Source organism: Euprymna scolopes, chromosome 45 (assembly GCF_053919585.1).
Source record: "Euprymna scolopes isolate OS-2025 chromosome 45, ASM5391958v1, whole genome shotgun sequence".
Lineage (NCBI taxonomy): Eukaryota > Metazoa > Mollusca > Cephalopoda > Sepiida > Sepiolidae > Euprymna > Euprymna scolopes.
Genome location: NC_136526.1, coordinates 39608502 through 39626211, shown reverse-complemented (window position 1 = coordinate 39626211; position 17710 = coordinate 39608502). Strand labels below are relative to the sequence as shown.

At 32.3% G+C, this 17710-nt stretch overlaps 1 protein-coding gene across 6 annotated transcripts in view; it reads left to right on the top strand.

Moving 5' to 3' along the window:
* LOC145269479 (matrix metalloproteinase-19-like) overlaps nt 1-17710 on the top strand; it is a 65559-nt gene that overhangs the window by 20790 nt on the left and 27059 nt on the right. For all 6 annotated transcript variants that reach the window (XM_080125201.1, XM_080125199.1, XM_080125200.1 and 3 more), the window contains one exon: nt 7828-7964. In XM_080125201.1, coding sequence (XP_079981327.1) covers nt 7828-7964 — 137 coding nt within the window. The remainder of the gene's footprint in view (nt 1-7827; nt 7965-17710) is intronic.

The following is a 17710-nucleotide window of genomic DNA, read 5'->3' as shown; positions in this document are numbered from 1 at the left end:
ACGACGTTTTGTACTCTAGAATTGTTTTCTACATAGTTACCATCATTCTTAATGCACTTTTGCCAGAGATTCAATATCGCACCCCTGCTTCTGACCAACGTCCGATGCAGGGGTTACTTTCTTAGAGTCTCACATCGTCAATATACGCAAGAAAGGGATGAAACTTTCAGGTTATGAATGAAAAGCTTACTATTCACACCATTGAAATCATCTTTGGTCAATTCGGGTGGAACAAATAAAAAGTTTACAAATAGGAAACATTACTTTTGGAACGTAATGCGTAGTTATTTTTCGATTAAAGATTCACTATTTATCATTAAAGTATAATGGTTCCTTCTCCGGAAAAGTTGATAAATAGATATGAATATTATGAGAGGATTGGAATTCTTTACATACGATCCCGTTTTCACTATGCAGTTATAAAACAGACGCATGTAATATCTCAATGGCATATATTTTGATCAATAAATTTACATGGATTTATTTATGGTAGGATATTATTAGCATTTTTTTGTATTATTCACATTCCTCGGACTACCGTTTCAACTTTGAGTGTCATTTTCGCAAAGTTTCTGTTGATGAAACCTTCGATCTTATTCGGGTGTATCTTCTCGAACAACGGGATATTTCTGTCGAACTCAGAAATCCGGACGGAATTTCAAACAGAACGCTTTATTTACTTTACACGGGTAGCATGCTCTCGTTCTGTCAGCCATGATTGGATAGATGTCATAATAAATTAACCAATGTATTTACCGGGCGCTCATTCTAAGAATTGAACCTTCCAGAGATAATCACTTTTACAATTCATCTTTTCCAAGGCCTCTCAAGTGTTCTTAGATATGTTCTAGACAGAAATTCATCCGATAAGTATGGAAAATCGAAAAAATAAATCCAATCCTAAGGATAGTTTGTCTTTCTCATAGATAAAAAAAGAATTTTTACATTTTTTTACATAGGCATAACCACTTATCAAGGCCCATAGACTACTCGAGGATAAGGGTTAAGAGTGTACAGTAGTCAATTGGACAATATAGTAATCGTTAGTAATAGAAATTCGGTAAATTTGTTAACTTAAGTGGAACGGCTCATAAAGAACTTGTTTACGTTGGACTTGAAGACAACCATATTGTAGTCAGCTGGAAAGCAGAAAAACGGAAGACAGTTCCACAGGCGTGCACTTCTAAGAAAGAAGCTTTGTTCATGGCATCTACGTTTAGGTTTAGGCACAGATAAAGAGTGGGGGGAATTATTGATAGTGTTTTCACCTAGACGAGTGTTTCTTGTGAAAGTTTGGCGAGGGGGGACCATAGATTGAAGCTCAGTCGAACACTTTCCATGAAAATAACGTTAAAGTAGAGGCAAACTCGCAACATCTCTTCTGTGAGATAGAGGTTGCAGCGAAGAGAAAAGGACATATCCTACGAGGCTACGAAGTCTATTTTGTACTCTATCAAAGCAGGACAAGTCCTTTCTAACAGCCCCTGCCCATATGTGGCAAAAGTACTTCATCCTTGGACGTACCTGGCTCTTATATAGATAAAGAAATGCATCAGCAGTGAGATATCTACTGGATCGATAGAAGAATCACATCATTTTTCCAGCGGTCTTGGCCACAGATTTGATGTACGTGTTCCATTAAAGATCAGGAGTAAAGGTCAAGCCCAGAAGCTTGTCAAAACATGAGGCCTCCCCAAAACGAGAGCTATTCTTTTCAATTGATGAGGAATATTTTTCAGTTACACCGGCCAAGGGATATAATTCTCAGCAAATCTAATAAAATTCAATTCTTTGCAAATAATTTATTCTAAAAAAAAACAACTATTTTCATCTGGGGATATGGTTCAGTGGTAGCGTATGTGACTACAGATCTATGTTCGAGTGTATTTAAATTATTAATTAAGTTTTTAATATTTTCTTATATATGAGCTCAATTTACGATTATTAAAGAAGAGGTATCATTTAAAATCGCTGAAAATCATTTCGTCGTTTAATTTTTTAGTTTTAAAACTAAACATTATGCAAATTGAGTTCCCAGGGCATTCATCGTCAAATCCAAATATCAGCTGGCGTTATATCGTAAAGAAACACAGGCAAAATTTGATGAATTAAATTATCATTATTATTTTATTTATTTATTTATTTTTCTGCGAATTAGTCCACCGGGTTAATTATTCCTCATTATTATAAGGAATAATGTAAAGCTCACTAATCACAATGTTGTATTCGAGTCAAATTCTCATTAAATTCCCATGATACGGTGGTGGCTGGAGCACTATTTTTGACTTAGATACCCGCCGCGATTCTGAAATCGTAAACGTTCAACAGGCACCGGTGAATGTTGATCAGTAAAATTTCTTCTGCATGAAAATCCAAATAATAGCGCAAGACGTTCCAAATTTTCACATTTTTATTTGTTCGACCCGAATTGATCAAAGATGATTTCAATGTTGTGAATAGTGAGCTTTTCAGTATTCCTCATTATTATGAAGAATAATTTGTCCGGTGGACTAATTCGCAAAATAAAAAAAAAAAATTAAATAATAATGATAACGTTAAAAATAATAATATAATAATCAATAAAGGAACAATTCTGCAATAATAGATACGCAATCTGCATAAATTAAAATATGTTGTATTGTACGACCGGGCAACGCCGGGCCTCCAGCTAGTATATAATGCAGGACTCCAAAACATCTGTGATATCTTAAATACATTATGTTTTAGTTTAATACATTAAAGGACTTTAAAAGAAAAACACAAGAAATAAGCAAACGTATAATTACGAAGACATTTTCTGTTATTTGTTTAAGATTGTTTAAATTTAAAAAGAAATGCTGATAAATGCCCACAATATTGAAAGGCGTCCCAAAAGTTATGTCTCCTTTTATTTGGTTTCACCCGAATGAATGAGATGGCATTACAAATTGCATCGTTCTAATTAATTAGCCACCATCCCATCGTGAGAAAGGTTCATTAATAATCGTAGTAACTATGTAGAAATATTTATATTGGGAGCAAAACTTTGCACGTTATAATGGTACAACTGCACTCTTCGTATCTCTTTAACCATCTTAGTTAAAGAGGAAATGTTAAACAAAAAGTTAGGCGTTATACAAATCTGTCTTCATAGAAATAAAGTCCTAAAACTTGATTAAAACAATATTTAAATATATATATAAAGAATGTGTTGAGAGTGGCATGTAAGTGTTGTTCAATTTAATACAAAGTCTTAAGAATGGTGCAATTAATAAATTAATAGATCGTCAACTTAATATATAGAAACTAGACTAATTATAAAAAATAAAAGAATAGAAGTAAACAAAATTTCGAGAAATAAAAGCCAAGTACGTCCAAGGATGGAATACTGCTGCCACATCTGGACAGAAGCTGCTAAACACAACCTATCCTGCCTTGACAGAGTACAAAATAGACTTTGTGGCTTAGTGGGGGTTGTCCTTTTCTCTTCCCTGCAGCCTCTCTCCCACAGAAGAGACGTTGCGAGCCTATCTTTGTTTTATCGTTATTTCCATGACAAGTGCACGTATGAGCCAATCTTTCACGATAAAAACCCGCCTAGCTGAATCCATTGTCAATAATTTTCCCCACACTTTATCTGTGCCTAAATCAAAACGTAGACTCCATGAACAAAGCTTCTTTCTTAGAATTGCACGCCTGTGGAACTCTCTACTGCTTGCCTGTTTCCCTCCTGACTTCAACTTGGATGTCTTCAAGTCAAACGTAAACAAATTCCTGATGAACCGCCCCCTTAAGTAATGACACTTTATCAAATCTCCAATACTAACGAATACAACAATAATACCCCATTGATTACTGTACACACAATAAACCTTATTATCGAGTGGCTTCTGGGCCTCGATAAGCGGTGACCTCCATGTAAAAAAAGAAGTAAATTTAAATTTAATAATCATTTTTGGTAATAAAACGACACCCGAGTAATTTCAATAACAAAAGCTAAAAAAATTAAATAATAAGTAACTGCAAGATATGAAGACAAACAGATTAACATAGATTAAATCAAAATAAAAAGTTGGAGAGAAATAAGTAAGAAATTGAACCTAGATTGATATAAAAAGAATAATGTCAGAAGTATGAGTTTAAAATTAAACTAAGGAGATTAATAAATACTAAAGGCAAAATATTAAAATTAGTATATATGGAATTTCGATAAAATGATAAATAGTTAAATATTGGTAAAATAAAGTTATCCCCTTACTACGTAACGGTATTATGAATGGTAATATATAGTAAAGACTGAAAAAAAATGATAAATAGATAAATATTGGTAAAATATAGTTATCCCCTTACTACGTAACGGTATTATGAATGGTAATATATAGTATAGACTGAAAAAAAATGATAAATAGATAAATATTGGAAAAATATATTTATCCCCTTACTACGTAACGATATTATGAATGGTAATATATAGTAAAGACTGAACAAAAAATGATAAATAGATAAATATTGGTAAAATATAGTTATCCCCTTACTACGTAACGATATTATGAATGGTAATATATAGTATAGACTAGAAAAAAAATGATGAATAGTTAAATATTGGTAAAATATAGTCATCCCCTTACTACGTAACGGTATTATGAATGGTAATATATAGTATAGACTGAAAAAAAAAATGATAAATAGATAAATATTGGTAAAATATAGTTATCCCCTTACTACGTAACGGTATTATGAATGGTAATATATAGTATAGACTGAAAAAAAAATGATGAATAGTTAAATATTGGTAAAATATAGTTATCCCCTTACTACGTAACGGTATTATGAATGGTAATATATAGTATAGACTGAAAAAAAAAATGATAAATATATAAATATTGGTAAAATATAGTTATCCCCTTACTACGTAACGGTATTATGAATGGTAATATATAGTATAGACTGAAAAAAAAATGATGAATAGTTAAATATTGGTAAAATATAGTCATCCCCTTACTACGTAACGGTATTATGAATGGTAATATATAGTATAGACTGAAAAAAAAATGATAAATAGATAAATATTGGTAAAATATAGTTATCCCCTTACTACGTAACGGTATTATGAATGGTAATATATAGTATAGACTGAAAAAAAAAATGATAAATAGATAAATATTGGTAAAATATAGTTATCCCCTTACTACGTAACGGTATTATGAATGGTAATATATAGTATACACTGAAAAAAAAATGATAAATATATAAATATTGGTAAAATATAGTTATCCCCTTACTACGTAACGGTATTATGAATGGTAATGTATGGTATAGACTGAAAAAAAAATGATAAATATATAAATATTGGTAAAATATAGTTATCCCCTTACTACGTAACGGTATTATGAATGGTAATATATAGTATAGACTGAAAAAAAAAAGATAAATATATAAATATTGGTAAAATATAGTTATCCCCTTACTACGTAACGGTATTATGAATGATAATATATAGTATAGACTGAAAAAAAAAATGATAAATATATAAATATTGGTAAAATATAGTTATCCCCTTACTACGTAACGGTATTATGAATGGTAATATACAGTATAGACTGAAAAAAAATGATAAATATATAAATATTGGTAAAATATAGTTATCCCCTTACTACGTAACGGTATTATGAATGGTAATATACAGTATAGACTGAAAAAAAAAAATAAAATACGTAGATAACAATAAGAGTTGAAAAGATAAGCTTCAGATTTAAAATTATTGGCATGACCAGTCTGGGATGAAAATACATTTTAATTAATATTAAATAAATATACTTTTTAATGTAAACCTAATTTTCATTTATAGGTTCTTCTTAAGAAATAAAGAAAACAAGAGCACACCATAACATTTAAATGATTTTTATACGAAACTATGGCGGATGAAAAAAGAATCGTGGAACATATAAATAGAAACTAGAACTTGAGGGTGTAGATTAGTATTTGGGAAATAAATCATTAAAATAAATTCGGGAGGCAACAGTCTAAAAAAAAAAAATTAAAAAAAAAATAGAATATGAGAATAGTATAGAGGTAAGGGAAACTGCCTGATCCATAAAATAAGGATTATTCATATATTCATATATATATATATATATATATATATATATATATATATATATATATATATATATATATATATATATATATTACAAACGTGTATTGTCGTCTGAAGAGTAGCTATTTTTGAAATGTTTTAAATTGATATAAGATTAAATATTTAAATTTGTCCAAATACGTATGAAATAATTGTAACACTTAAGAAAATACACCACATGATGTTTTCATTTTATGCTGTGTTATTTTGATTTTTCGAATATAGTTTATATATATATATATATATATATATATATATATATGTATATATATATATATGTCTTACAGTTAAGTTAAAAAAATAATCCAAAATAGCAAACTTAAAATATATTATAAATATTAAAAACTTAATATTTATAAAATAATCCGAACCAGATGTAAAAGCTCAATAAAACCAAATAGGAAATAGAGCTTCTAATAAGAACAAAAAATTAATAAAAAATGCTAAAAACACTTTAAGAACTTTAAAAAATATTTAATTTTTAAAAAGGAAACACAAATTAAATGGATTGTCCTTAATCCGCTGAGTTTCGAAAGAAATATTTTCCTTCTCATCAGAGGGTAGGAATTAGCAAAATATTGAATCGGATTTTGTTTGCAAAGTATTTAATAAAACTACAAGTAAGCAATAGTTGCTTACTTTGTAAAAGTTTTAAAAAATAGTGAGGCAGAGGAAATGGGGCTAAAAAAAAGAAAAATAATTTCACGTGAATGGATGGTCCAGAGAAGAGTAGAATATCCAATAACAGTAAAATCCAAGAAAGTTAAAGTCCGGTATCCAGAAGTAAAAACCAAAAGCAATCGCGTTACTGGAAGATATTTCGGTGGCATTCAAAAGGCAGAATTCCGTGAAATAATTCACAAATGGATACAAGGAAAAAAAGAGTGAGTTCAAAATATTATTATAAAAAAGAAAGGTAAATCGCACGTAGAATGAAGAAAACGGAGAGATTTTAAGATGCTTTTACCGAGGCCAACTTTTTTAATACGAATAATTAAACAGAAAAAAAATGAGCGGTGATTGAGTTATTTTTAGAATAAAAAAGGCAATGTCACAATGGCGCAGACAAAATAACGTTAAAGTGGTGCAAGAATTAAGACAAAAACAGGGGTCAAATGGAATAGACAAGTAATGACTTTAAAATAAAATTATGAGCAGAAATCACAAGATTGAAGTAAATCAATTGCGTTGAATGAGTAGTCATAGCAGTTCTTGAAGTGTTTTTTACATATTTTATTAATTCTTTGCTCTGATACAAAAACACACGCGCACACACACATGCACACACGCCCGCGGGAACACATACACACACACACGCACGCGCACACATGCGCACACATGCGCACACACACACCATATACATATATATATATATATATATATATACGCGCTTATTTAATATTCTATCGTAAAACTACATCACAAGATTGAAGTAAATCAATTGCGTTGCATGAGTAGTCATAGCAGTTCTTGAAGTGTTTTTTACATGTTTTATTAATTCTTTGTTCTGATACAAAAACACACGCACACACACACATGCACACGCGCGCGCGAACACGTACACACACGCACACATACGCACACACACACACACCATATATATATATATATAAATATATATATATATATATATATATATATACATATATATATATACGCGCTTATTTAATATTCTATCGTAAAACTACATTCGCTTCTTTCTCTTATTTTAGACTTGCTATAAACCAGGCTGTTAATCGTTGGGCGGAAGTTTCATCACTCAGCATCCAAGAAACAAAATACAATCCCACTTTGGATGTTAGATTCGAGAAAAGGTTTCATGCAAATCATAAACCTTTTGATGGAAAAGGTAATTTCAATAACTCTTGGCTCTTTTTTGTCTTTATCTACATTTCTCTTTCTTTCTTTTTTTCTTTATGTGTGTATATATATATATATATATATATGTGTGTTTATTTATTTTTGTGTTTACATATTTTTTAAAATGTAGAAAATTATACACACACACACACACACATATATATATGTGTGTGTGTGTATATAATATATATATATATGTAGGAAATTATGCACACACACGCACACATATATATATATATGTGTGAGTGTGTGTGTGTATAATTTCCTACATTTAAAAAAATATGTAAACACAAAAATAAATATATATATATATATATATATATGTAAAAGAGGTTTCGAAGGCTGTCACAATGCGAGGAATGAATTATAGTCGTTGTTGGTAAGAGGAGACGAAAACAAGTGGCGATTTACAAATCAATAAGTACATACATACATTTTTTTGTGTTATATATATATATATTTATTCAGTTGTATTGGTAAAATGTCTTACTTGTAAGTCTCTGCGACGTATTCCATTATTAATTTCGGAAAAATTTTCCCTTTTCAAATGGTGTGCGTAACAGGGCGATTCAAAGCATGCTGGATGATGGACCGGAAATTGTGTAGCTATGTGAGGCCTCGGGGCAAATATGAGTAGGGGATTTATGTATGGTATGATTAGGTAATTAACATGTTTATAATTTTGCTATGTTTATTTATTTGTCCTTATTTTTATTTTATTTATTTTTTTTTTTGGTTTATAACTAGTTTTAGCGTGAGTTTTTTTATTGTTCTCTGTTATGTTGTCTTTATCATTATTACTATTATTTATTTTTTTTCTGCTGATGTGTGCGGTGTCTCTGCTTTTCTGGGCCACATAAATCGCTACTAGGCTGCGTCCGGTCGACTACTGTAGGGGCGGCATGTGAGAGATAAGGAGAGGTATGGGTCGGCAGCTGGGTGTTTAGGTTAGTGTTGCTGGGGGTAAGAAGATAGGTGAGGGGGAAGGGAAAGGGAATAGGGATGACATTCCTTAGGAGTTGTTAATTCATTTATTTTCATGAGTGGTAGTAGATTTTTATTTATATATTTTTTTAGTTGGTTTGTATTACTTCAGATAACTTTTAATTTTAGTTGGTTTGTATTAACTTTTGATTTTAGTTGGTTTGTATTACTTCAGTAACTTTTAATTTTAATTGAATTTTTTTTTTACATATATACTGCTGGTTTATTTATTAAGTTTCTTTTAGTATATTATTGTTTTTTATTTTTATATTATTTATATGGGAGGAGGTTGTGGTAATGTCGTGTCTGGAATGTGAGGCGGGCTGTGAGCTGTGTGTAGTGGTGTATCGGTTCTAATGGGTTATGGTTGTAATGGTAAGTCTTAGGTGGGAGCCGTATGTAGAGTTATATTATGAATGAAGGTCCAGGCTCCAGTCTGTTATTGAGTTCTGGCCGTAATTTGGATATTAGTAACGATTCTTTTATGCGAAGATTCCCAATATTGCGTTCTGTTGTTAAAATATCGACTTTAATAGATTTATTAGTGTTTCTGCAGGTGTTAAGGTGTTTGCGGAATGATGATGCTTGTGTTTGTATGTGTTCCTTGACTCTTATGTGTGGAGGTCTCGTGGTTCTGCCCACGTAGAATTTTCCACAGGCAGAGCATTCTAGTCTGTATACTACGTGTGTGCAGTAGCAGATTGTTGCGGGGTATACGGGGCAATTTGTAAATGTGCATGGTTGTGGGTCCTCGCTGTGCCTGCGTTTAGAGAGTTTCTGTCTAAAGGATGGCCCAGAATGGGCTAGTTGCGTATTGAGACCCTCTCTTCTGATAGCCCTGCGGATAGCCGTTGTGATATTGTCGCTGAGGTGGGGCATTTTGAGGAAGCAAGTATTGGTGGGGAAGCCTCTTACACGTTTTCTCGTGTTCCAAAGGTGTTAAATGACAGTGCTGGGGTGTCCGTTGGTCTCTAGGACCTAGTGGAACCGTTTAGTGCATTCTGTCTTGTCTTTTGCCTTGCTGCATTTGCTTTGGATGCGAGTTATCTCATTCCTAGCATATCCGATGATGGCCTTAGTAGGGAGGGCAGACTTTTAGTGTATAAATATACTTCGGCTTGCTGGCTGGTTTCCGGTAAAAAATTCAATTAAAATTAAAAGTTACTGAAGTAATACAAACCAACTAAAATCAAAAGTTAATACAAACCAACTAAAATTAAAAGTTATCTGAAGTAATACAAACCAACTAAAAAAATATAAATAAAAATAAATAAAAATCTACTACCACTCATGAAAATAAATAAATTAACAATTCCTAAGGAATGTCATCCCTATTCCCCTTCCCTTTCCCTCACCTATCTTCCTACCCCCAGCAACACTAACCTAAACACCCAGCTGCCGACCCCGACCTCTCCCCCTCTCTCACATCCCGCCCTACAGTAGTCAGCCGGACGCAGCCTAGTAGCGATTTATGTGACCCAGAAAAGCAGAGACACAGCACACATCAGCAGAAAAATAAATAAATAAATAATAGTAATAATGATAAAGACAGCATAATAGAGAACAATAAAAAAGCTCACGCTAAAACAAGTTATAAACCAAAAAAAATAAATAAATAAAATAAAAATAAAGATAAATAAATAAACATAGCAAAATTATAAACATGTTAATTACCTAATCATACCATACATAAATCCCCTACTCACATTTGCCCCGAGGCCTCACATAGCTACACAACTTCCGGTCCATCATCCAGCATGCTTTGAATCGCCCTGTTACGCACACCATTTGAAAAAGGAAAATTTTTCCGAAATTAATAATGGAATACGTCGCAGAGACTTACAAGTAAGACATTTTACCAATACAACTGAATAAATATATATATAAACAGTATATGTATGTACTTATTGATTTGTAAATCGCCACTTGTTCTCGTCTCCTCTTACCAACAACGACTATAATCCATTCCTCGCATTGTGACAGCCTTCAAAACCTCTTTTACATACCTATCCCACACAATGCTTCAAGCAAACTACATATCAATATATATATATATATATGTATATGTATATATATATATATATATATATATATATATATATATATAGTTAATAGTATAGCATATCCGAGGAACATAGAAATATAATTACGTAAAATGCTGCGCGCGTAAAAAGAAAATGTGATCATCAAAGGTCAGTGCATTTATTGAAATAGTTCTACTGTAAACGCTAATAAACTATTTTGTATGTGCTGCGTACTATTATAATGAAGTACTATAAACGGATTTCAAAAATAGTGAATGTATCGGATATCGATGTGACTTTTTTTTTAATTAGTTTTTCATGTATATGTAACACTGATCAATATATACTACTCTGGATGTTAGATTCGAGAATTTCAATCGTAATTTCAGTTGTTGGTTACTTTTCTATATACATCTTTCTTTCTCTTTATATATATATATATACATATATATATATATATGTATGTATATATATATATATATATATATATATATATATATATATATATATATATATAATAGAACTCCGAGATACGGCATTCGAAATAAGTAATAAAGTACAATACAGTTTATAATACATGCGCGTATAATAAAAATATATTATAAATACATCGTAAGGCAGGGGAAATACCGTAATCAGGGGTCAGAAAAAGCATCGTATTTCACATTAAACCCTGAAAAAAAAAACGTATCCTAGGGCTACTCTATCCCGGGTTCTACTGAATGAATATAGCATATACGAGTATGGCACAATTCCATTGCACACCGGTTCTCGCCAGATCGCCGAAGTTAAGCAACATTGAGCCTGGCCAGTACCAGATGGGAGACCATTTGGGAAAGCTAAGCGCTGTATGTGGCTTCTGGGAAGGTTGAGCGTTGGGCCAGCATCTTCACCCTGAGAAAAGAACTCCTTGCTACAAAAACATTTCCAGGAGCTCAAGGCTATGAATGGCTGGCTGGCCGAGTAACATGGAAATATAACAACGTTATATCTTACGCCCGTATAAAGAAAATATGATCAACAAAGGTCAGTGCATTTATTGAAATAGTTGTACTGTAGAAACTTATAAACTATTATGCATGTACTACGTACTATTATAATGAAATGCTATAAAGTTTTTCATGTATATGTAATGCTGATATTCTACTAGGTCTAGAAAATAACAAAACATGCGAAGAGAAACATATAAAATATATCAGTAAAAATGAGAAACAAGGGTTCCAGGTGAGAATTGTCTAAAGATAGCGGTTTCAATCTTACACAAAGCCGGTCAGACGCTTACTTGGCCAAAACGTGGCGAGACGACAACCACGGAATGCAGTAATCATAGTGGATGCAGTTAGGAAATTCGGAGTTCCTATTCAGTCGCGGTTACTACCTGACGAATGCCAGTAGAATAGTTGGCCGAAACGTCGTGAAACAATTAAAAAAAAAAATGAGGATAATAGTCCGCAATAAATCAAATTAATAAATAATACTCATCTCAATAATGAGTTCCAATTGAATAAAATATATACCATTCGGTACGGACCCGACCATGGAAGATCAGATAATAAACGAACATGAATTTATAATATATATATATTATTCCTTATTGGAATTTTTATTGTTGAGATGAGCATTGTATGTTGATTTTATTTTATTTCGGACTATTAGTCTTCGATTCAAAGTTCCTATCCGTCGCGGTTACCACCTGACGAAGACCAGAGGAAGTTGGCCGAAACGTTGTGCACCAATAAAAAGATAAGATGAGACTAATAATTGTGCACCAATAAAAAGATAAGATGAGACTAATAGTCTGAAATAAAATAAAATCAACATGAATTTATAAGACCAAAAAATTCAACCTTGGTCGCCATTCGGGGCTCGTGGCGCAGTGGATAGAGACGTTGAATTTCTACGGTTCCAGGTGAGAATTGTGAAACAACTAAGAAAAGATGAGGATAATAGTCCGAAAGAAATAAAATTAATAATATGTTTGCAGATGCACTATAAAAAATATTATTTTAATAAACATTTACATTTTATTTCAGATATCCCAGATTTCTTAAATAGAAATTTAATCCTACCTATATTATTATCTGTTTAAAATTCTCTCCTAACATAGAGAGCAATGAGAGGTATACATCTTTTAAAACTTACAAACAATCTGCCCGGCGTTGCACGATCGTAAAATACGCAAAAAACCTGCAAAATTTATTGTATGTTTTGCGAACCTCTTTTCTCTGATGAGAATAAGCTCATTCTTCGAAACTCCATAAGATAAAGTTTTTCTTGTTTATAATATTTCAATTCATACACGTTTCGTATTTATTTATATTAAGCAAATTCTCAATTGATTATTATATTGTGCCCAATATACAATAGTGATTCGAAAAGTCAGGAATTAGAAAACTTTTCACGTCCGAGAGTTCCCTGTGTATTAAGTTTGAAGTTTGTATGCGAAAAACTGTTAGATAAAAGACTCATATATATATATATATATATATATATATATATATATATATATATATATATATATATAAAGCTCAACGTCTGTGTGTGTGTCTGGTCACGAATAGGCTCCTATATGGTTGACTATTAGAGAAAAGTGATCACATATAATGATAGAAGATGTATCGAGATACAGGAATGGGTATGTTTGATCTGGCATAATGGTGATTCATTAAAATTGTGGGGTCTGCGTACGCGCCTGGTTCACAAAGTATAGAAATAAAACATTTAAAAATTTAAAAAAAACGTTTACAAGTGTTTTTGATATAGATGCACATAATAATACTTTGATAAGTATGTTTTTACTTAAATAGGGATGGTATAATAAAATTGTGGGGTCTGCGTTCACGCCTGGCCTCCATAGAATGGAAATAGGCACAAACTTTAATAAAGACTTTTCATATCCATCTGCATAAGTATACTTTGATAATTATGTTTCAGTTAGAAGAAATATGGTACAATAAAATTATGGGGTGTTCTTTTGCGCCTGACCTCCATAGAATGGAAATATGTCACAAAGTTTAACAAGTTTTTTTTCAATATAGATCCACAGAATATTGTGATAAGTGTTTCAGTGTGAACAGGTATGGTATAATAAATTATGGGGTTTATCTATTTTATTTTTACTTTCATCATATTTTGCTTTGGTTTTGATACCCCCAAATTCGAAGCTATCTCTTTACAACCCTTCCTTTTCATAACCTATCATACTTTCATAAATCGGAGTCCACTTTCTGTAGGCTATTGTTGAACCCACTCAAGGACGGGTACTTTTGCTAGTATATATATATATATATATATATATATATATATATATATATATATATATATATATATATATATATATATATATAGTATGGGCCATAGTATAAGCAACGGAAAAAATTACAATTATTCATGTATATTTCAAAAATTAGAGCATGGATTTTTCTTAAATACTCAGAATAAACAAATAGAACCAATGTGTATAAACTAGTAACAAAAAAAAATTACGATTCAATATTCAGAAATATTTTAATTTTAACTTATATCTGGATTTATTCTGGCCAAAAGTTAAGGAACGAAATAGAAACTTTTTTTTTTTTTAATGCAAATGTTTTAAAAAATAAATTCATTCAATATTTAGTGAACATCCCTTTATTCTTCATGACGTCACTGCATCTTCGACTACAAGACTGGATTAGTTTCTTGCAAAATTCAGGATTTATCTTTTCCCACTCTTCCTTCAATAAATCCCAGAAATGATTTTGATTTTGGGGATTCCTTGTCTGCGCTCTTTCTCCAATCATTTTCCAAACATTTTCTATCGGATTCAGATCCGGACTATGCGCTGGCCAGTCCATTACTCTTATTTCTTCTTCCTCGAGGTAACTTATCACTTTTTTAGCTTTATGGCAAGGGGCGTTATCTTGCATAAAAATGCTTGGCTGATTAGGTGAAAGGCGTAAGTTCTCAATGACGTGTTGTTGAAGGAGCTGCTTATAAGTCTCCGCATTAACCCTACCATAGATTCGAACTAGAGGGCCAACTCCTTCCGAGGATATCATACTCAACACCATTACACTTCCCCCTCCGAATTTAAGTGTCTTTTTAGCACATTTGGAAGATAATCGTTCACCTGCTTTACGCCGTACATGCTTCTTTCCATCAGATCCAAACAAATTGAACTTGGATTCATCGCTGAAGTGAACCTTAGCCCATTGTTCATCAGTCCAGACGACATGCTCATGGGCAAACTTCAAACGGCTATTTTTGTTCTTCTTGGAGATCAAGGGTTTAGATACTGGCACCCTGGCATGCAATCCGGCAGCTGCTAGCCGTCGAGAAACAGTTTTTCTAGATATATTTTTCCCAGTCTGTTCATTAAAATCACGAGAAATTGATGTTGCGGATTTGAATCGGTCACTAAGAGCCTGCCTTACCATAATCCTATCTTCTCTTTGAGACGTTTTAGGGGGTCTGCCGGTTTTAGGGGATGCTTCTAATGTATTTTTATTCTTATATCGAGCTATCACACGATGAACAACACTTTTTGATCTTCGAACGATATTAGAAATTGTTGAAATTGATTTATTTTCTTTGTAATTGTCTAAAATTATTTTTTTTTCTTGGAGAGACAGAGTTTTGCGAGTCGGTGACGCCATTTTTCTTTGTTGTGCTTATCAGCAGTTCCAATATTAAAAACTAGCTATGCTTATGTAAAGTTTAGTCCCAATATTGAATCGTAATTTTTTTTTTTGGTACTAGTTTATATACATTGGTTCTATTTGTTTATTCTGAGTATTTCAGAAAAATCCATACACTAATTTTTAAATATACATGAATAATTGTAAATTTTTTTCCGTTCCTTATATTATGGCCGATACTGTATATATATATATATATATATATATATATATATATATATATATATATATATATATATATATATATATATATATATATATAAGATGGGTTAAGAAATTCCAATGAGAGAAAGATGTATATTTAAATGAGGGGAGTAACCAACAACGTGTATTTTTTAACATTATTTTATTATTCCGTGTTTTGGTTTTTCATTGAAAATTATGTTTAGATCATTGTAATAATGTTATTAAATCATTGAAATCGTTTTTAACGCGTTTCAGACGTTCTGTGACGCGTCCTCTTCAGAAAGTATATGTTGAAAATGTAAAAGAACATTTTCGTAGTTCATTTGAAATGTTTCTGAGCGGTGGAAGCATGTGTAAATGATTCTACTCTTCATTTGTATGTTCAAATTTTATTACTGGTTCGTTGGGGGTCGGAATGTGGTCACTGCTGTCTTATGTTTCTCTCTCTCTCTCTCTCTCTCTCTCTCTCTCTCTCTCCTCTTTCTCTCTTCTTGTGTTTCTACTTATCTTTCTTTGTTTTTTTTCTCGTGTTTTTTCCGCTTTTACTCTTACTTGAGTGGAGGTGAGAGCACGTTGGTACTTGGTCAACTGGATGCGTGGGGTAGGGTGTATGTGTGTGTGTGTGTTAGTGTGTGTGTGTTTTCTTGTATTGGCCTGTAGAATGTGTGTTCTGTTTTATAGTATTATAAAGTTATTTGCTTCCCTACGAAGGTAACTGTGATCCCAGGTCGTTTCTAATGTGTGTGTGTGTGTGAAGAGGGGGGGGTGGACCAGCTCCTCTGAAACAAGGGTAGGAGTGTTTTCATTCAATTTTGATATTTATTTTTTGGATTCTTGCTTTGATATAGATGCACATAATAATACTATTGTGAGTTTTCGTTTCAGTCTTAGACTATTCGAGCATTCTTAATATTATGTTTGTTTAAATAAAGGCGTGTATTTATACATATACGTAGGGGATTTTTTAATGTTTCTATTTATTTGTCTCCCCATGTGGGTTTGGCTAGATCCAGTGTGGGGAAGGTCTCGATCCCCAGAGGTGAAGGGGCATTTGGAGAGGTACAGGTATGGGAGGAAGGATGATAGTTATCTCAGTCATGAAGGATTTCTCCTCCACTGACTGAAGGTGGGAGGCGAGGTGTTGGAACATACTACACCATGGTTCAAAGTGTTTCCTAGTGTTGTTGGTTTCGAGGTAAAGTAGGGCTGGTATTATTCAATGTGTTGTATTAGAGACAGGGGTGTTGTGCCTGTGTGTGGCTGTATGCGTGTGTGTCTGCGTGCGTGTGTTTTAATGTGTCAGTTCCGATTTATGTGTGGTTGTGTATATGGATATGTACGTGCATGCGAGTGTGCGTTGCGTTTCATGTTTTTGTGTGTTATTATTAGGCTCTGTTTAGTTTGGGAGTGAATCTTGTTATGACATTTTTTTCCTGTGTAAGTAAATAAAATTGTCTGTTTGGAAGATTAGCATTATTTTGAAGCTATTTCTATTGCATGTGTGTACGTGTTTTGAAACATAGAGGTGTCTGTTATCTGCAATTTTGATGTTGCTCTTATGTAAGGCCACTCTATTGCTGAAGTTTTTAGTAGCGTCTATGTAGGATTTGTCGCATGCTGTGCATCTTAGTGCATATACTACATTTCTGGAGGTGCAATTTAGATTCTTTTTTATTTTGAATGTTTGTGTTGGTTTTTTGAATGTGTATGTGTTTCCTTCTATTATTATGTCGCATACTCCACATCGCGGTTTGTTGCATTTTGTAACCCCTTTTGTAGTGTGTGGAACGACTTTTGAAGAAGTTAGGATGTGTTTTAAGTTTTTGGGTTGGCGTTTGCTTTTTATTATTTTTGTTGTTTTA